Source organism: Oncorhynchus mykiss, chromosome 8 (genome assembly GCF_013265735.2).
Source record: "Oncorhynchus mykiss isolate Arlee chromosome 8, USDA_OmykA_1.1, whole genome shotgun sequence".
Lineage (NCBI taxonomy): Eukaryota > Metazoa > Chordata > Actinopteri > Salmoniformes > Salmonidae > Oncorhynchus > Oncorhynchus mykiss.
Window position 1 is genome coordinate 79,449,610 of NC_048572.1, and position 22,203 is coordinate 79,471,812.

The 22,203-nt window shown below is 42.7% G+C and overlaps 1 protein-coding gene across 11 annotated transcripts in view; it reads left to right on the forward strand.

The window, feature by feature from the left end:
- LOC110530721 (myomegalin) overlaps positions 1–22,203 on the forward strand; it is a 120,414-nt gene that overhangs the window by 62,014 nt on the left and 36,197 nt on the right. For 7 of the 11 annotated variants that reach the window (XM_036986401.1, XM_036986399.1, XM_036986393.1 and 4 more), the window contains 14 exons: positions 837–974; positions 2,076–2,195; positions 6,513–7,172; positions 8,341–8,565; positions 8,642–8,800; positions 8,944–9,045; positions 10,224–10,361; positions 10,690–10,869; positions 11,412–11,606; positions 11,858–12,040; positions 12,282–12,527; positions 12,684–12,790; positions 13,156–13,298; positions 19,956–20,077. In XM_036986401.1, the coding sequence (XP_036842296.1) occupies positions 837–974; positions 2,076–2,195; positions 6,513–7,172; positions 8,341–8,565; positions 8,642–8,800; positions 8,944–9,045; positions 10,224–10,361; positions 10,690–10,869; positions 11,412–11,606; positions 11,858–12,040; positions 12,282–12,527; positions 12,684–12,790; positions 13,156–13,298; positions 19,956–20,077 (2,718 nt within the window). Of the gene's footprint in view, positions 1–836; positions 975–2,075; positions 2,196–6,512; positions 7,173–7,197; positions 7,497–8,340; positions 8,566–8,641; positions 8,801–8,943; positions 9,046–10,223; positions 10,362–10,689; positions 10,870–11,411; positions 11,607–11,857; positions 12,041–12,281; positions 12,528–12,683; positions 12,791–13,155; positions 13,299–19,955; positions 20,078–22,203 lie in introns of those variants that run through there. The other 4 variants (XM_036986403.1, XM_036986402.1, XM_036986394.1 and 1 more) reach the window with 3 other exon arrangements.

Below are 22,203 nucleotides of genomic sequence, written 5' to 3' on the forward strand. Positions count from 1 at the left end.
TGTAAAGAATATTCCAGGAGGTTACTTGGTAGTCTGTGAATCCAGCACACAGTGCAGTGCTTCCAACCGTGAGAATATTCCCATTCTCTCCATACCCCTAGCTAATTAGCTGGGTAATCCAGCTGTCCATCTCCATCACCTAAACCTCTCCAGAGAAGATGCACATTAGAGGATGTGCACTCTGTAGCACTTAAATCTGTGTGTGTGTGTGTGTGTGTGCGTGTGCGTGTGTGTGTGTGTGTGTGCGCGTGCGCGTGTATGTGAGTAGCATAGCGTAGGGTAATGTAGGGTAGTGTAGTGTAATGTAGCGTAGGGTAGGGTAATGTAGGATAGCGTAGCATAGGGTAGTGTAATGTAGCGTAGGGTAGCATAGGGTAGTGTAGTGTAATGTAGCGTAGGGTAATGTAGCGTAGGGTAGTGTAGCATAGGGTAGTGTAATGTAGCGTAGGGTAATGTAGTGTAGGGTAGCGTAAGATAGGTTAAGAGCAGCACAGAGCACTAGATACACCCCCCTCCCCCTACACACACACACGTGCGCACACACACAAGAGAATATCCTCAGGATAAATCTGCTTTTAGTAACACAGATGAGTGAACATAATGTTTGGTCCAGTTACCAACACAGCACTGCAAGGGTCAATTCCATTTAAAATCCCGCCTAGCTGGTAAAAGTGTTCTTCCTGAACTGACTAGAATTGAAATGGAATTGACTCTAACCCTGCAGCCCAGCTTGGTGCAGGTTGGATTGTAATTCCGTTTTGTCTGGCTACAGCAGGTTAACCGCTGTGTGTGTGTGTGTGTGTGTCTGTGTGTGTGTGTGTGTGTGTGTATTCCAGACTCTGATCGAGGAGCAGCATAGCCAGTTGAACCAGTATGAATGTGCAGCAGGTCAGTGTATCAGTGAGCTGCAGAAGGCCCAGCTCCAGGTCCAGTCCCTGCAGACCAAGATCCAGGAGAGCGAGGCCAACAACACGGTACAGCTACACAGAGACATTACACATACAACACACACACCAAACAGCACAGCTACACAGAGACATTACACATCCATACAACACACACACCAAACAGCACAGCTACACAGAGACATTACACATACAACACACACACCAAACAGCACAGCTACACAGAGACATTACACATCCATACAACACACACACCAAACAGCACAGCTACACAGAGACATTACACATACAACACACACCAAACAGCACATCTACACAGAGACATTACACATACAACACACACCAAACATCACAGCTACACAGAGACATTACACATACAACACACACCAAACAGCACAGCTACACAGAGACATTACACATCCATACAACACACACACCAAACAGCACAGCTACACAGAGACATTACACATACAACACACACACCAAACAGCACAGCTACACAGAGACATTACACATCCATACAACACACACACCAAACAGCACAGCTACACAGAGACATTACACATACAACACACACACCAAACAGCACAGCTACACAGAGACATTACACATACAACACACACCAAACATCACAGCTACACAGAGACATTACACACCCATACAACACACACACCAAACAGCACAGCTACACAGAGACATTACACATACAACACACACCAAACATCACAGCTACACAGAGACATTACACATACAACACACACCAAACAGCACAGCTACACAGAGACATTACACATACAACACACACACCAAACAGCACAGCTACACAGAGACATTACACATACAACACACACACCAAACAGCACAGCTACACAGAGACATTACACATACAACACACACACCAAACAGCACAGCTACACAGAGACATTACACATACAACACACACCAAACAGCACAGCTACACAGAGACATTACACATCCATACAACACACACACATGCACACAAGCATGTGCATTCACACGTGCACACTCAGCGCACACATATATACACATGAATGCGCACACACACTCACGCGCACACACCAAACAGCACTGCTACATTGGAGTAACATTGGAGCACATAAGAATAAATGTCTCCCTCTCCCCTCTCCCTCTCCCTCTCCCCCTCTCCAGAAGCTGCAGGAGAAGCTCAGTGAGATGGAGTGTGATCTGCGTTCTATCCGTCAGGCAGCTCAGAACCAGGAACACACCATCCAGGGCCTGACCGACTCTGTCAGTACCAAGGACAACGAGGTGTGTGTGGTCTACCATGAATTTACATCACCGCCCCAGAAACATTTGAGATGGCCTAGTGACTAAAATAATACTAATATGTGCCAGTTAGAAGACACTTTTATCCAAAGCGACTTACAGTTAGCCATGCAGACGTTTGGGTGGTCCCGGGAATTAAACCCACAATCCTGGGATTGCAGCACCTTGCGCTATCAACTCAGCTACAGAGACCAACCATTTCATCAGCAGTGATTTACAGAATATTCCCAGTGGAGGAAAATGTACCCAATTGTCATACTTGAGTAAAAGTAAAGATACCTTAATAGAAAATGACTCACGTAAAAGTGAAAGTCACCCAGTAAAATACTACTTGAGTAAATTTGGTTTTAAATATCAAATCAAATCAAATATTATTTGTCACATACACATGGTTAGCAGATGTTAATGCGAGTGTAGCGAAATGCTTGTGCTTCTAGTTCCGACAATGCAGTAATAACCAACAAGTAATCTAACTAACAATTCCAAAACTACTGTCTTATACACAGTGTAAGGGGATAAAGAATATGTACATAAGGATATATGAATGAGTGATGGTACAGAGCGGCATAGGCAAGATACAGTAGATGGTATCGAGTACAGTATATACATATGAGATGAGTATGTAAACAAAGTGGCATAGTTAAAGTGGCTAGTGATACATGTATTACATAAGGATACAGCCGATGATATAGAGTACAGTATATACGTATGCATATGAGATGAATAATGTAGGGTAAGTAACATTATATAAGGTAGCATTGTTTAAAGTGGCTAGTGATATATTTACATCATTTCCCATCAATTCCCATTATTAAAGTGGCTGGAGTTGAGTCAGTGTCAGTGTGTTGGCAGCAGCCACTCAATGTTAGTGGTGGCTATTTAACAGTCTGATGGCCTTGAGATAGAAGCTGTTTTTCAGTCTCTCGGTCCCAGCTTTGATGCACCTGTACTGACCTCACCTTCTGGATGATAGCGGGGTGAACAGGCAGTGGCTCGGGTGGTTGATGTCCTTGATGATCTTTATGGCCTTCCTGTAACATCGGGTGGTGTAGGTGTCCTGGAGGGCAGGTAGTTTGCCCCCGGTGATGCGTTGTGCAGACCTCACTACCCTCTGGAGAGCCTTACGGTTGAGGGCGGAGCAGTTGCCGTACCAGGCGGTGATACAGCCCGCCAGGATGCTCTCGATTGTGCATCTGTAGAAGTTTGTGAGTGCTTTTGGTGACAAGCCAAATTTCTTCAGCCTCCTGAGGTTGAAGAGGCGCTGCTGCGCCTTCTTCACAATGCTGTCTGTGTGAGTGGACCAATTCAGTTTGTCTGTGATGTGTATGCCGAGGAACTTAAAACTTGCTACCCTCTCCACTACTGTTCCATCGATGTGGATAGGGGGGTGTTCCCTCTGCTGTTTCCTGAAGTCCACAATTATCTCCTTAGTTTTGTTGACGTTGAGTGTGAGGTTATTTTCCTGACACCACACTCCGAGGGCCCTCACCTCCTCCCTGTAGGCCGTCTCGTCGTTGTTGGTAATCAAGCCTACCACTGTTGTGTCGTCCGCAAACTTGATGATTGAGTTGGAGGCGTGCGTGGCCACGCAGTCGTGGGTGAACAGGGAGTACAGGAGAGGGCTCAGAACGCACCCTTGTGGGGCCCCTGTGTTGAGGATCAGCGGGGCGGAGATGTTGTTGCCTACCCTCACCACCTGGGGGCGGCCCGTCAGGAAGTCCAGTACCCAGTTGCACAGGGCGGGGTCGAGACCCAGGGTCTCGGGCTTGATGACGAGCTTGGAGGGTACTATGGTGTTAAATGCCGAGCTGTAGTCAATGAACAGCATTCTCACATAGGTATTCCTCTTGTCCAGATGGGTTAGGGCAGTGGGCAGTGTGGTTGAGATTGCATCGTCTGTGGACCTATTTGGGCGGTAAGCAAATTGGAGTGGGTCTAGGGTGTCAGGTAGGGTGGAGGTGATATGGTCTTTGACTAGTCTCTCAAAGCACTTCATGATGACGGAAGTGAGTGCTATCGTTTAGCTCAGTTACCTTAGCTTTCTTGGGAACAGGAACAATGGTGGCCCTCTTGAAGCATGTGGGAACAGCAGACTGGGATAGGGATTGATTGAATATGTCCGTAAACACACCGGCCAGCTGGTCTGCGCATGCTCTGAGGGCGCGGCTGGGGATGCCGTCTGGGCCTGCAGCCTTGCGAGGGTTAACACGTTTAAATGTCTTACTCACCTCGGCTGCAGTGAAGGTTGTTCACTGCAGGCCGTGTCAGTGGCACTGTATTGTCCTAAAAGCGGGCAAAAAAGTTATTTAGTCTGCCTGGGAGCAAGACATCCTGGTCCGTGACTGGGCTGGATTTCTTCCTGTAGTCCGTGATTGACTGTAGACCCTGCCACATGCCTCTTGTGTCTGAGCCGTTGAATTGAGATTCTACTTTGTCTCTGTACTGACGCTTAGCTTGTTTGATAGCCTTGCGGAGGGAATAGCTGCACTGTTTGTATTCGGTCATGTTACCAGACACCTTGCCCTGATTAAAAGCAGTGGTTCACGCTTTCAGTTTCACGCGAATGCTGCCATCAATCCACGGTTTCTGGTTAGGGAATGTTTTAATCGTTGCTATGGGAACGACATCTTCAACGCACGTTCTAATGAACTCGCACACCGAATCAGCGTATTCGTCAATATTGTTATCTGACGCAATACGAAACATATCCCAGTCCACGTGATGGAAGCAGTCTTGGAGTGTGGAGTCAGCTTGGTCGGACCAGCGTTGGACAGACCTCAGCGTGGGAGCCTCTTGTTTTAGTTTCTGCCTGTAGGCAGGGATCAACAAAATGGAGTCGTGGTCAGCTTTTCCGAAAGGGGGGCGGGGCAGGGCTTTATATGCGTCGCGGAAGTTAGAGTAACAATGATCCAAGGTCTTTCCACCCCTGGTTGCGCAATCGATATGCTGATAAAATTTAGGGAGTCTTGTTTTCAGATTAGCCTTGTTAAAATCCCCAGCTACAATGAATGCAGCCTCCGGATAAATGGTTTCCAGTTTGCAAAGAGTTAAATAAAGTTTGTTCAGAGCCATCGATGTGTCTGCTTGGGGGGGGATATATACGGCTGTGATTATAATCGAAGAGAATTCTCTTGGTAGATAATGCGGTCTACATTTGATTGTGAGGAATTCTAAATCAGGTGAACAGAAGGATTTGAGTTCCTGTATGTTTCTGTCATCACACCATGTCACGTTAGCCATAAGGCATACGCCCCCGCCCCTCTTCTTACCAGAAAGATGTTTGTTTCTGTCGGCGCGATGCGTGGAGAAACCCGTTGGCTGCACCGCCTCGGATAGCGTCTCTCCAGTGAGCCATGTTTCCGTGAAGCAAAGAATGTTACAGTCTCTGATGTCCCTCTGGAATGCTACCCTTGCTCGGATTTCATCAACCTTGTTGTCAAGAGACTGGACATTGGCAAGAAGAATGCTAGGGAGTGGTGTACGGTGTGCCCGTCTCCGGAGTCTGACCAGAAGACCGCCTCGTTTCCCTCTTTTTCGGAGTCGTTTATTTGGGTCGCTGCATGGGATCCACTCCGTTGTCCTGTTTGTAAGGCAGAACACAGGATCCGCGTCGCGAAAAACATATTCTTGGTCGTACTGATGGTGAGTTGACGCTGATCTTATATTCAGTAGTTCTTCTCGACTGTATGTAATGAAACCTAAGATGACCTGAGGTACCAATGTAAGAAATAACACATAAAAAAACTAAAAACTGCATAGTTTCCTAGGAACTCGAAGCGAGGCGGCCATCTCTGTCGGCGCCGGAAGTGTGCGTATACTTAAGTATCAAAAGTAAATGTAACTGCTCAAATATACTCAAGTATCAAAAGTAAAAATTTCAAGTATAAATAATTTCATATTCCTTATATTAAGCAAATCTTTTTCATTTATGGATAGCAAGGGGCACTCTCAAACACTCACACTCAGACATAATTTACAAACAAAGCATGTGTGTTTCGTGAGTCCGTGAATCCTCCAGATCAGAGAAAGCAGGGTGACTAGGGATGTTCTCTTGATAAGTGCATTGGACCATTTTTTCTGTCCTGCTAAGCATTCAAAATGTAACAAGTACTTTTGATGTCAGGTAAAATGTATGGAGTAAAAAGTACATTATTTTCTTTAGAAATATACTGAAGTAAAAGTAAAAGTTGTCAAAAATATAAATAGTAAAGTACAAATACCCCCCAAAACTACTTAAGTAGTACTTTAATTAAAGTATTTTTACTTAAGTACTTTACACTACTGAATATTCCTCCTCAGGCCAAGGAGCTGTACCAGTTAATTGAAGGGCAGAACACCACACTGTGTAAACTGAGAGAGATGGCCCACCACAACCAGATCACGCAACATCAGGTGAGACCTCACACACCCCAGACAGATCCTGATGAAACACTGAGAGAGATGGCCCACCACAACCAGATCACGCAACATCAGGTGAGACCTCACACACCCCAGACAGATCCTGATGAAACACTGAGAGAGATGGCCCACCACAACCAGATCACACAACATCAGGTGAGACCTCACACACCCCAGACAGATCCTGATGAAACACTGAGAGAGATGGCCCACCACAACCAGATCACACAACATCAGGTGAGACCTCACACACCCCAGACAGATCCTGATGAAACACTGAGAGAGATGGCCCACCACAACCAGATCACACAACATCAGGTGAGACCTCACACACCCCAGACAGATCCTGATGAAACACTGAGAGAGATGGCCCACCACAACCAGATCACACAACATCAGGTGAAACCTCACACACCCCAGACAGATCCTGATGAAACACTGAGAGAGATGGCCCACCACAACCAGATCACACAACATCAGGTGAAACCTCACACACCCCAGACAGATCCTGATGAAACACTGAGAGAGATGGCCCACCACAACCAGATCACGCAACATCAGGTGAGACCTCACACACCCCAGACAGATCCTGATGAAACACTGAGAGAGATGGCCCACCACAACCAGATCACACAACATCAGGTGAGACCTCACACACCCCAGACAGATCCTGATGAAACACTGAGAGAGATGGCCCACCACAACCAGATCACACAACATCAGGTGAAACCTCACACACCCCAGACAGATCCTGATGAAACACTGAGAGAGATGGCCCACCACAACCAGATCACACAACATCAGGTGAGACCTCACACACCCCAGACAGATCCTGATGAAACACTGAGAGAGATGGCCCACCACAACCAGATCACACAACATCAGGTGAGACCTCACACCCACTGGCTCCATGTCATCTACAAGACCCTGCTAGGTAAAGTCCCCCCTTATCTCAGCTCGCTGGTCACCATAGCATCTCCCACCTGTAGCACACGCTCCAGCAGGTATATCTCTCTAGTCACCCCCAAAACCAATTCTTTCTTTGGCCGCCTCTCTTTCCAGTTCTCTGCTGCCAATGACTGGAACGAACTACAAAAATCTCTGAAACTGGAAACTCTTATCTCCCTCACTAGCTTTAAGCACCAACTGTCAGAGCAGCTCACAGATTACTGCACCTGTACATAGCCCACATATAATTTAGCCCTATCAACTACCTCTTTCCCAACTGTATTTAATTTATTTATTTATTTTGCTCCTTTGCACCCCATTATTTTTATTTCTACTTTGCACATTCTTCCATTGCAAAACTACCATTCCAGTGTTTTACTTGCTATATTGTATTTACCTTGCCACCAAGGCCTTTTTTTGCCTTTACCTCCCTTCTCACCTCATTTGCTCACATTGTATATAGACTTGTTTATACTTTATTATTGACTGTATGTTTGTTTTACTCCATGTGTAACTCTGTGTTGTTGTATCTGTCGAACTGCTTTGCTTTATCTTGGCCAGGTCGCAATTGTAAATGAGAACTTGTTCTCAACTTGCCTACCTGGTTAAATAAAGGTAAATAACACACCCCAGACAGATCCCGATGAAACACTGAGCAGGATACCGGTTAATGAAGAGCCATAATGACCCAACTGTTGATAGATAGATGGAGACAGACACCCTTCCTCCCCATGGCCAGACTAACCCCAGTGGTTCTTGTTTGTTTGGTCTGCTCTCCCAGGCTCCAGAGGGGGGAAGTGAGGTTGCGGGTCTAGCCCAGCTGCAGGGTGAGTTAGTGGGGGTACAGAGCTCTCTGTTTACCCTGGGTCTGGAGCTGGAAGCCAGTCATAGAGCGCAAAGACAGAGCCAGAGACAGGCTGAGGACCTGACCAGAGCTAAAGACAGACTCCACTCTGACCTAAAGGAGGCACTGCAGCATAGGGAGGTCACCGACAAACACAACCAGGTCAGTGTGTGTGTGCGTGTGTCTGGACCCCTGTCATGTAGGAGGTGTGTGTAACCTATCCTCTGTCGCACCGTAGGACTTGCTCAGTGCCCTGGCTCAGTCCCGCTCTGCGCTGCAGGCTAAAGAGGCTCAGCAGAAGGAGAGCGAGGCAGAGAAACACATGGAGGTTCAGGAGAGAGACAAGACCATCACACAGCTCAAACTCTCCCTACAGGACAAGGAGAGCCAGCTACAGGTGAGACACACACATTCACACACACACACACACACACACACACACACACACACACACACACACACACTGAACATACACATTAGTGCACACACATACAGACATAAACACATACACACTAACCCTATCTCGCTCTGTGTGTGTAGGAGTACTCGGAGCTCCTGGAATCTGTAGACAGCTCCAGACCCAGAGATATTCTGATGGACAAACTGAGAGAACGCATCAAGGACAGGGACAGAGCACTGGAGGTAAGAACACACACACATACTGGATAATAATAATAATAATGATCATAATAATCACAATAATAATAATAACATAACAATAATAAGATCATAATTATGTAATGCTAATAATAAGATAATAATAATAACAATACTGATAATAATAACAATATAATAATAATACTGATCATAATAATACTAATAATGATCATAACAACAATATTGATTGATTTATATAGCCCTTCCTACATCAGCTGATATCTCAAAGTGCTGTACAGCAAGCAATGCAGGTGTAAAATCATGGTGGCTAGGAAAAACTCCATAGAAAGGCCAAACCCTAGGAAGAAACCTAGAGAGGAACCAGGCTATGAGGAGTGGCCAGTCCTCTTCTGGCTGTGCCGGGTGGAGATTATAACAGAACATGGCCAAGATGTTCAAATGTTCATAGATGACCAGCATGGTCAAATAATAATAAGCACAGTAGATGTCGAGGGTGCAACAGGTCAGCACCTCAGGAGTAAATGTAAGTTGGCTAATAATGATGATCATAATAATAAGATCATAATACTACTACTACTAATAATCACACTGATCATAATAATAATACTAGCATGATCATAATAATAATACAAATATGATCATCATAATAATAATAATGATCATAATAATAATAATAATACAGATCACAATAATAATAATATGATCGTCATAATAATATTGATAATAATACTACTGATACCGATCATAATAGTAATAATAATACTGATCATAGTAATAATATCGATAATAATAATTATTATATGATAATAATAATAATATCATCACAATAATAATAAAATGATCATCATAATAATAATACTGATCATAATAATAATAATGATGATCATAATAATAATAATAATATGATCATAATAATAATAATATTGATAATAATAATGATGATCATAATAATAATAATATTGATAATAATAGTAATAATGGTGATCATAATAATAATAATAATATGATCATAATAATAATAATGATAATACTGATCATAATAATGATAATAATATGATCATAATAATAATAATAATATGATCATAATAATAATAATAATATGATCATAATAATAATAATGATAATACTGATCATAATAATGATAATACTGATCATGATCATAAAGATAATAATAATACTACATGTTCTTTCTCTCTGTCCAGCGGTCTATAGATGAGAAGTTCCGTTGTCTGGAGGAGAGGGAGGAGCAGGTGAGGAGACTACAGCTGGCCCTCCGAGAGAAAGAACGAGACCTGGAGAGACTACGCTGCATACTGCTCAACAACCAGGAGACCATCACGGTACACACACACATTTGCACACACACACACACACACACACACACACACACACACACACACACACACACACACACACACACACACACACACACACACACTTGCACACACACACACACACACACACACACACACACACACACACACACACACACACACACACACACACATACACACACACACACACACACACACACACACTAAAGAAAGATACCTTGAGCAACAACGAGAATACACACACAAGTACATCTAGAGTTTATACAGTACATTGATATGTTTAGACTGTGTGTCCTACAGTACATTGATATGTTTAGACTGTGTGTTTGTATAGAGTCTGGATGCATTGGTGCGGGGTAAGGAGCTGGACGTGGAGCAGGCAGCAGAAGCCCACAGGAACCTGCAGTGGCTCCAGCAGCAGAGTGAGGAGAGAGAGAAGAGCACTCTGAGAGAGAGAGACACACTCATCAACCAGCTACAGTCTGCCCTGCAGACACACAGCCGGGAGACACAGGTAAACACACACACACATACAGTACACATATGGCAGGTAGCCTAGTGGTTAGAGTGTTGGGCCAGTAATTGGAAGGTTGCTGGATCGAGTCCCTGAGCTGACATGGTGAAAATCTGTCGTTCTTCCCCTGAGCAAGGCAGTTAACCCACTGTTCCCCGGACACACACACACACACGCTAAACTAAATCTACGCTAGTGAGGACTGGCTATAGCACCAGTTTGCATTCTGTTTGCTCTTGTAACCAAAGTACAACCACTCTACTAATTTCTGCCCATTGTTGAAGCTCTTCATTGTTGGCTGAAATAAGTGACTTGCAATACTAGTCCAACAATAAAATCCTGCTCTTATATCTGACCCTTACAAATACAACAGGTGTACTGATAATGTCTGTCTGTCTGTCTGTCTGTCTGTCTGTCTGTCTGTCTGTCTGTCTGTCTGTCTGTCTGTCTGTCTGTCTGTCTGTCTGTCTGTCTGTCTGTCTGACTGACTGACTGACTGACTGACTGACTGACTGACTGTCTGACTGACTGTCTGTGTGCAGGACCTGACAGCAGCCCTCCTGGCTAAGGTCCAGGCAGGCCCCAGTGAGGTGGTGGAGGAGCTGAAGGCTCGCCTCGCACTGAAGGAGAAACTGTTCCAGGAACTTCTGTCAGACCGCAACCGCCAGAGCCACGAACACCAAGCACAGGTCCAGGACCTGCTCAGCACCATCAGCACCAAGGACAAGTACATACAGGTACCACACACACCACTGATCTAGGACCTGTCTCTGACAATCATCTCATATTAGCTTTTCAGTGCACCCAGCCCAACAGCAGTGATAGGGGATAGACATCCAGTAGTATATTATAGAAATTGAATGATATACTGTAGAATGGACATATAAAGCGATAGTCGATTTCAGATTCTCTTTTCTTTTTTCCACCTCTCTCTCTCCACACCATTTTCCTCTCCCTCTACTTCCCTACCGCCTCCTCTCTCTCTCAGGACTGCTCTGATAGGCTCTCCCAGGTGATTGGCGAGCGGACGGGCCAGCTGCAGGAGCTGCACAGGCAGCTGTCATCACGGGAACGGGAGATGGGTGAGCTGCGGAAGGAGAGAGAGAGGGAGAGAACGGGAGAGGCAGAGCGACTGCAGAACCTACTAAAAGAGAAAGAGACTTTTATCCAGGTAAATTCTGGGACACTGGAAAACACTGGAAAACACATTTTGTGAATCTCTCTCTCTCTCTCTCTCTCTCTCTCTCTCTCTCTCTCTCTCTCTCTCTCTCTCTGTCTGTTATGAAACTGTACATTTCCACACTAGCTTATATCATTTAGACTAGACTCACACAAGCACACATGAGTACCATACCAAAAAACAGTCTCAAGTAGTAAAACTGTCATAACATAACACGGTCCTCCCTCTACAGAGTCTGATGCAGGGACAGGAGGAGAGCATGGAGCCCTCCACACCAGAGGGGGCAGCAGAGGTACATGCCATCCAGGAAGAGCTGGAGCTGGTCAGGAAGAAAGAGAGGGAGGCTCAGCTGGAGCTCTCAGCCCTGCGCTCAGCTCTCACACAGGGCCAGCAGCAGGCCCAAAAGCAGGAGGATAGATTTAAGATCCTGGCCCCAGAAATAACAGTCAGGGACCAGCCCTCCAGCACTGACCACCAGGTATCCCTCTCTGTCTAAATTCTTTATTGCCTACAACATTGTCCTTGTTAAGGTCGGGTGTCTAGCCTACCGAGTGGAGTGTGTCAACAATTTCTCTCTCTCTCTCGTTCCGTCTCTCGCTCTCTCTTCCTCCACCTCTCCTTCCCTCTCTGTCAGAGTGTGTTGGAACAGTTGGTCAATGAGTACCACAGGCTGAACAATGCTTTGAGGGCAGAGAAGAGGCTGTACCAGAGTCTGAGCCACATCCAGACTAGAGGAGACAGGTAGAAGACAGGCCTTTACTGAGGCTAAGAATACACACATCTGGGTACCTAACAATACACAAATCTGGGTACCTAACAATACACACCTGGGTACCTAACAATACACACCTGGCTACCTAACAATACACACCTTGGTACTTAACAATACACACCTTGGTACCTAACAATACACACCTTGGTACCTAACAATACACACACCTGGATATCTAAGAATACACAAATTTGTTGACAGGCAGGTACATACAAAGCTTCAGTGTCGTTAGACATTGTTATATACAGTTGTAGGCCAGGTAAAACTGTTAAAACCATGCAATCAGTTTTGAGGACATTTGTGTTTGTGCGTTGTGTCATTGCCCCTCTCCCAGCAGCTCAGAGAAGACCCAGGCCCTGCTCACAGAACTGGACTCTGTTCAGGCATTGCGAGGGCAACTGGAGGAGGTCCTAACCAGGACCCGGAAGACCGCCCTGGCACTGGAGAGGGCAGCTAAGAGGCAGTCTGACTTTGGAGGTGGGGATGGGCAGGGACCTGCCTACAGGGCTACCGGGGGCACTGTTACTAACTCTCTGGGATATTCTGTCTAGCCATTTCATCATGAGTCAGACAAATGCACTGCAGGTAGAAGTTGCTCTTAGGTGCAGATCTAGGATCAGTTTACATTCACCTAAATCCTAACCTTAACCATTACAGGAAAAAACTCAATGCTGACCTAAGATCAGTGACTATGGGCAACTTCGTTCCTCTTTGGATGACATAGACACCACACAATAACCGATGCCTGTTCTAACCAACAACACATTTTTGGGGTGGTTTTTAGTTATATTATAATGTGGCAACATGAACCATAGATATCTATTATTCATTATTAATATATTCAGTGTGTTTTGGATTGTTGTTTTTTTATATTGTTTTTGCAAAATGCCTCCGTGTTGCTTGTTCTGTAATGCCATTTTGTACTGGACTGTGTCTCTGTGTCAATGTTTCCAGCCTTATCGTCACAGTGATGTGGTGTGTAGATAGCCCAGCTCATGCATTACAGTGAAACGTCTTCAAGTCGTCCATCATATTTTTTTATACCATCTTTGTGTACACAATGTATGCAGGTCCAAGATATACTTCAGCTGAAATCAAGATGATGGCCAAGTAGTTCCCTCTTATAATTCCTGTAACCTCAGATCTGGGTTCCATTCCATGGGTTTTAAAGTGCCTATCATTTGGTTGCAGATATTCTTAGTCTCCGATAATGCATGAACAACTAGATTAGTAGTCAATAGTGTTTGCTTATCAAAGTAAATAAAGTAAGAATCCTTACCCTAGTTATTTGTTGTTGCAAAACTAAAACGTTGCGCTTATCAATCTTAGATACACCACAACCCAAGTGTCTTAGATACACTACAACCCAAGTGTCTTAGATACACCACAACCCAAGTGTCTTAGATACACCACAACCCAAGTGTCTTAGATACACTACAACCCAAGTGTCTTAGATACACCACAACCCAAGTGTCTTAGATACACTACAACCCAAGTGTCTTAGATACACTACAACCCAAGTGTCTTAGATACACTACAACCCAAGTGTCTTAGATACACCACAACCCAAGTGTCTTAGATACACTACAACCCAAGTGTCTTAGATACACTACAACCCAAGTGTCTTAGATACACTACAACCCAAGTGTCTTAGATACACTACAACCCAAGTGTCTTAGATACACCACAACCCAAGTGTCTTAGATACACTACAACCCAAGTGTCTTAGATACACCACAACCCAAGTGTCTTAGATACACTACAACCCAAGTGTCTTAGATACACTACAACCCAAGTGTCTTAGATACACTACAACCCAAGTGTCTTAGATACACCACAACCCAAGTGTCTTAGATACACCACAACCCAAGTGTCTATTTGTTACATTTATAGATAGACTTTGTAATGATCACATAAAATCTGATAAAAACATGATAAGATGATACCTAGTATCATTCGAGATTCGATTGGTTGGGATTGATTATGTTTTAAGGATTTTAGGATGACTGAAGAAATGTTCCATTTAGATTTGGTGATGAAATGCCAACGCAATTCGAAATGGAAAGTAAAAAAAATGATATTTCCTTTTTTATTTTATTTTTTATTGGGGACTGGATTTCCTCTCCCTTTTTGCCTCCTTATGCAACACAACAAACCTTCCCTTCTCCCCTGACTAGTAGAGAACAGATAAGGAGTGTTCTGTCTATCCCTGAGGTGAAAGAAAGAGAAAGTGATGATCATGTGCTTTTCTCATCCCTGTCTGAACAGCCACCTCTTTCTCCACACTGTATCCATAGTCTCTGTGTCCAAAACACACACTCTTTAAGGCCCAGTGCAGTCAAAAACGTGATTTGCCTGTGTTTTACATATATTTCCACACCATGAGTTTAGAATATTCTGTGAAATTGTGAAACTTATGATAATGCCCTTATAGTGTAAGAGCTTCTTGAAAGGACTGCCTGAAATATCTGCTTGTTTTGGTGGGGTGGAGTTAGTTAGTTAATAGAGCAATAAGAAAAAATAAAAATATTCTGCCAATCACAGCTAGTTTTCAGTTTTCCCCTCCCCACTCAGACCACTCCCAGACAGTCTGACCAAAATTCTTGCTTGAGAAATTTCTCTTCACTAAGAAGCAATTTTTGTTTATTTTTTTGACCATTTTAATTGAAAACTATCACAGTATGGTACTTAATTGTTAATTGTTAATTGTACTTAACAGATGCATTGGACCTTAAACCATTACCACACACACACACACACACACACACACACACACACACACAAACACACACACACACACACACATATTCTAAGAATATCTTTAAAAGACACATTTTCTTTCATAGAAGAAATAGATCTGTCATGGGAGCTAAACAACCATCTCTCTGTCTTAACCTATGACTTCTCTGCCACTTGCATGACATTGTGGCATGCATTTCCTGCCTGCATGGCTATGTTTGATGTGATGAGTGAACAGTTATTGGCAACTTAAATGCATCAATCACTTACTATTGGGCATAAATAGAATATGATACGGTACTAATATGTGCCTCACACTACGTATAGAAATAGGATGATATGAAGAAGAACATGAATGTACAGAAGGGTATAAAACATGATTTCTACACTGCCTGGATTACTGCCTGTGTGTCACCGTCACTAGCAGGGGCTCCGGTAAGGACTGGACACATGAAGATGTCCCCCCTGACTTTTAAATAACTATAATGAGGTAGTATAGTGTTTCTCCCTACTAAATGAGGTAGTATATACAGTTGAAGTCTGAAGTTTACATACACTTAGGTTGGAGTCATTAAAACTAATTTTTCAACCACACCACCATTTTCTTGTTAACGAACTATAGTTTTGGCAAGTCGGTTAAGACATCTACATTGTGCATGACACAATTAATTTTTCCAACAATTGTTTACAGACAGATTATTTCACTTATAATTCACTGTATCACAATTCCAGTGGATCAGAAGTTTACATACACTAAGTTGACTGTGCCTTTAAACAGCTTGGAAAATTATAGAAAATTATGTCATGGCTTTAGAAGATTCTGATTGGGTAACTGACATCATTTGAGTCAGTTGGAGGTATACCTATGGATGTGTTTCAAGGCTGACCTTCAAAAGCAGTGCCTCTTTGCTTGACATCATGGGAAAATCAAAAGAAATCAGCAAGACCTCAGAAATCAAATGGTAGGCCTCCACAAGTCTGATTCATCCTTGGGAGCAATTTCCAAACACCTGAAGGTACCACATTCATCTGAACAAACAATAGTACGCAAGTGTAAACACCATGGGACCACGCAGCCGTCATACCACTCAGGAAGAAGACGCGTTCTGTCTCCTAGAGATGAACATACTTTGGTGTGAGAAGTGCAAATCAATCCCAAAACCATAGCAAAGTACCTTGTGAAGATGCTGGAGAAAACAGGTACAAAAGTATCAATATCCACAGTAAAACGAGTCCAATATCGACATAACCTGAAAGGCCGCTCAGCAAGGAAGAAGCCACTGCTCCAAAACCGCCATAAAAAAAGCCAGACTACGGTTTGCAACTGCACATGGGGACAAAGATCGTACTTTTTGGAGAAATGTCCTCTGGTCTGATGAAACAAAAATAGAACTGTTTGGCCATAATGACCATCGTTATGTTTGGAGGAAAAAGGGGGAGGCTTGCAAGCCGAAGAACACCATCCCAACCGTAAAGCACGGGGATGGCAGCATCATGTTGTGGTGGTGCTTTGCTGCAGGAGGGACAGGTCCACTTCACAAAATAGATGGCTTCATGAGGAGGGGAAATTATGTGGATATATTGAAGCAACATCTCAAGACATCAGTCAGGAAGTTAAAGCTTGGTCGCAAATGGGTCTTCCAAATGGACAATGACCCCAAGCATACTTCTAAAGTTGTGGCAAAATGGCTTAAGGACAACAAAGTCAAGGTATTGGAATGGCCATCACAAAGCTCTGACCTCAATCCTATAGAAACTTTGTGAGCAGAACTGAAAAAGCATGTGTGAGGAAGGAGGCCTACAAACATGACTCAGTTACACCAGCTCTGTCAGGAGGAATGGGCCAAAATTCACCCAACTTATTGTGGGAAGCTTGTGGAAGGCTACCTGAAACGTTTGACCCAAGTTAAACAATCTAAAGGCAATGCTACCAAATACTAATTGAATGTATGTAAACTTCTGACCCACTGGGAATGTGATGAAAGAAATAAAAGCTGAAATAAATCATTATTATTCTGACATTTCACATTCCTAAAATAAAGTGGTGATCCTAACTGACCTAAGACATGGAATCTTTACTAGGATTAAATGTCAGGAATTGTGAAAAACTGAGTTTAAATGTATTTGGCTAATGTGTATATAAACGTCCGGCTTCAACTTCCGGCTTCAACTGTATTTATCCCTACTAAACAACTATAATGAGGTAGTATAGTGTTTCTCCCTGTAACTATACAACTATAATGAGGTAGTATAGTGTTTCTCCCTGTAACTATACAACTATAATGAGGTAGTATAGTGTTTCTCCCTGTAACTATACAACTATAATGAGGTAGTATAGTGTTTCTCCCTGTAACTATACAACTATAATGAGGTAGTATAGTGTTTCTCCCTGTAACTATACAACTATAATGAGGTAGTATAGTGTTTCTCCCTGTAACTATACAACTATAATGAGGTAGTATAGTGTTTCTCCCTGTAACTAAACAACTATAATGAGGTAGTATAGTGTTTCTCCCTGTAACTATACAACTATAATGAGGTAGTATAGTGTTTCTCCCTGTAACTATACAACTATAATGAGGTAGTATAGTGTTTCTCCCTGTAACTAAACAACTATAATGAGGTAGTATAGTGTTTCTCCCTGTAACTATACAACTATAATGAGGTAGTATAGTGTTTCTCCCTGTAACTAAACAACTATAATGAGGTAGTATAGTGTTTCTCCCTGTAACTATACAACTATAATGAGGTAGTATAGTGTTTCTCCCTGTAACTAAACAACTATAATGAGGTAGTATAGTGTTTCTCCCTGTAACTATACAACTATAATGAGGTAGTATAGTGTTTCTCCCTGTAACTATACAACTATAATGAGGAAGTTTAGTGTTTCTACCTACTAAACAACGATAATGAGGTAGTAAAGAGTTTCTCCCTACGAAACAAGTAATATAGTGTTTCCCCCTGCTAAACAACTATAATGAAGTAGCATAATGTTTTTCCCTACTAAACAACTATGATGAGGTAGTAAAGTGTTTCTCTCTATAACTATACAACTGTAATGAGGTAGTATAATGTTTTACCTACTAAACAACTATAATGAGTTATTATAGTGTTTCTCCATACTAAACAACTATGATGAGGTAGTATGGTGTTTCTGCCTACTAAACAAGTATAATGAGGTTGTATAATTGTTCTACCTACTAAACAACTATATTGAGGTAGTTTAGTGTTTCTCCCTACTAAACAACTATATTGAGGAAGTATAATGTTTTCCCTACAACTATACAACTGTAATGAGATAATGTTACTCCCTACTAAACAACTATAATGAGTTATTATAGTGTTTCTCCCTAATAAACAACTATAACGAGGTAGTATAATGGTTTCCCTACTAAACAACTATAATGAGGTAATATAGTGTTTCTCCCTCCAACTATACAACTATGATGAGGTAGCATAGTGTTTCTACCTACTAAACAACTATAATGAGGTAGTATAGTGTTTCTACCTACTACTATACAACTATAATGAGATAGTATAATGTTTCAACCTTTGACTAACTGTATGTGTGTATCTGTGTGTGTGTGTGTGTGTGTGTGTGTGTGTGTGTGTGTGTGTGTGTGTGTGTGTGTGTGTGTGTGTGTGTGTGTGTGTGTGTGTGTGTGTGTGTGTGTGCGTCTATGTCCATATCCCCAGCACAGAGTGCTCTAGGTCTGTTATGGAAAAACTCTTCTGTTTGTTATACTGACAGTCACATTCCAGTTGCACCTTTCTGGCTGACGTGTGTGTGCGTGTGTGTGTGTGTCAGACATTCTGTTGCTCACTGTAGACAAGAATTTGACAATCTGAAGATTCCACAGTACTTTTTGGCATCTGATTAGTTAACAAACATTATTGCAATGTGAGTGAATTGTGCTTTGCATGCTTCTCTTTGTATATGGTGTACGTGCATGTTAATAATATGTCCATCTCAACTAATACGGGGAAAAAAGGCTGAATGTCGCCATTTTGTTTGTTTTTAAGTTAATTATGGAATGTCTTCCTGAGGGCAATATGTAGTGACATGGACAGGACACAGAGAGGACCTCTGCTACACACACACCACATGGTTGGGAAAAAGACAAGAGGGGCTGGTCTGTCCTGGTCTGGGCTCAACGTGGGTGTTTGGCTGTCTACTGGTCACATAACATTTCCCTCATGGCTCCTGCTGAAGTGATTCAGACCAGAGAGATGGAGAGTGGGAGGGAGATAGAGGGAGAGGGAGTGAGAGAGGGAGATAGGGAGAGAGAGAAAGAGGAGAGGGATTGGTGGGGTACGTAAGAAAAACAGACTTCGGAAGGAGAGAGAAAAGACAAGGAAGTGTCTGATCTGATCAGTTGGCTGTTGTGTTTTCAGAGCTCAGCACGGAGGAAGAAGAAGAGGAGGGAGATGATGAAGAGGGCAGCACTGATGAGTTCTCAGACAGTATTGAAGACGATGAAGATAAACTGACTGCCAAAAGTCTGGCCTCCACTAAGGTACATGTGGTTCTTTACCTTTAAATCTTAAAGGGATACTAGATTCTACACCAGTCTTGTGCCTCTCATCCCCTTATACAGTCATTGCTTTCATTATAGCTAATGTTGACAATCTTCTACAGATGTAGGATCTTAATTTGAGCCTGATGCTACAGCAGAAAATAATCCTACAACAACAGGAAATGTAAATGATTATGTTGGTTGTGATTGGTGGACATTTCTGTAGGGGTTGCTACATTTTTCGTTTACCAGGTAGTATAATGTTTCTCCCTACTAAACAACTATAATGAGGTAGTATAGTGTTTCTGCCCACTGAACAACTATAATGAGGTAGTATAGTGTTTCTCCCTACTGAACAACTATAATGAGGTAGTATAGTGTTTCTCCCTACTGAACAACTATAATGAGGTAGTATAGTGTTTCTGCCCACTGAACAACTATAATGAGGTAGTATAGTGTTTCTCCCTACTGAACAACTATAATGAGGTAGTATAGTGTTTCTGCCCACTAAACAACTATAATGAGGTAGTATAATGTTTCTCCCTACTAAACAACTATAATGAGGTAGTATAATGTTTCTCCCTACTAAACAACTATAATGAGATAGTATAGTGTTTCTGCCCACTGAACAACTATAATGAGGTAGTATAGTGTTTCTCCCTACTGAACAACTATAATGAGGTAGTATAGTGTTTCTCCCTACTGAACAACTATAATGAGGTAGTATAGTGTTTCTGCCCACTGAACAACTATAATGAGGTAGTATAGTGTTTCTCCCTACTGAACAACTATAATGAGGTAGTATAATGTTTCTCCCTACTAAACAACTATAATGAGGTAGTATAGTGTTTCTCCCTACTGAACAACTATAATGAGGTAGTATAGTGTTTCTGCCCACTAAACAACTATAATGAGGTAGTATAGTGTTTCTCCCTACTGAACAACTATAATGAGGTAGTATAGTGTTTCTGCCCACTAAACAACTATAATGAGGTAGTATAACGTTTCTCCCTACTAAACAACTATAATGAGGTAGCATAGTGTTTCTCCCTACTGAACAACTGTAATGAGGTAGTATAGTGTGTGTGTGTGTGTGTGTGTGTGTGTGTGTGTGTGTGTGTGTGTGTGTGTGTGTGTGTGTGTGTGTGTGTGTGTGTGTGTGTGTGTGTGTGTGTGTCTGTGTCGTGTCTGTGTGTGTGTTTGTGTCTGTGAGTGTGAGTGTGCGTCTGTACGTGCGTGCGTGCGTGTGTCTATGCATGTTAATGTGTGTGTGTGTGTGTGTATGTATGTGTGTGTGCATGTGTCTGTGCATGTGTTCATTTGTGTCTATATGTGTGTGTGTGTGTGTGTGTGTGTGCATATCCCCAGCACAGAGTGCTCTAGGTCTGTTATGGAAAAACTCTTCTGTTTGTTATACTGACAGTCACATTCCAGTTGCACCTTTCTGGCTGACGTGTGTGTGTGCGTATGTGTGTGCTGCGTGCATGTATCTGTGTGTATGTGTGTGTGTGTGAGTGTGTCAAAGTGAAAATTACAAACTTCAGAAGACCTTTTAAACCTCAAATACGCTTCTGCATTGCAGGAAACTTCTTCTGCACCAGAGTGATCAAATTAAGATCCTAATCTGTAGCCTGGGTACCAGACTGTTTCTGTATTCAACAACGCTGCATTGTTCCCTTACCAAATGAGACCATAAAAAAGCTGTTGGCTTAAGCAGACACAGACCTGTACCCAGACTAACAATGTTAGAGTTGTTTTAACTAATCATTTTCATGTTATGTTGTATTTAAACAAATAATGTAACTGTAGTTATGTTCTTAGGCTTGACCAATTATTATTGACTAATTATGTACACTAATTTCCCCTCTCTCTTATTACCTGTCTTCCCCTCTCTCTTATTACCTGTCTTCCCCTCTCTTATTACCTGTCTTCCCCTCTCTCTTATTACCTGTCTTCCCTTCTCTCTTATTACCTGTCTTCCCCTCTCTCTTATTACCTGTCTTCCCCTCTCTCTTATTACCTGTCTTCCCCTCTGTCTTATTACCTGTCTTGCCCTCTCTTATTACCTGTCTTCCCCTCTCTCTTATTACCTGTCTTCCACTCTCTCTTATTACCTGTCTTCCTCT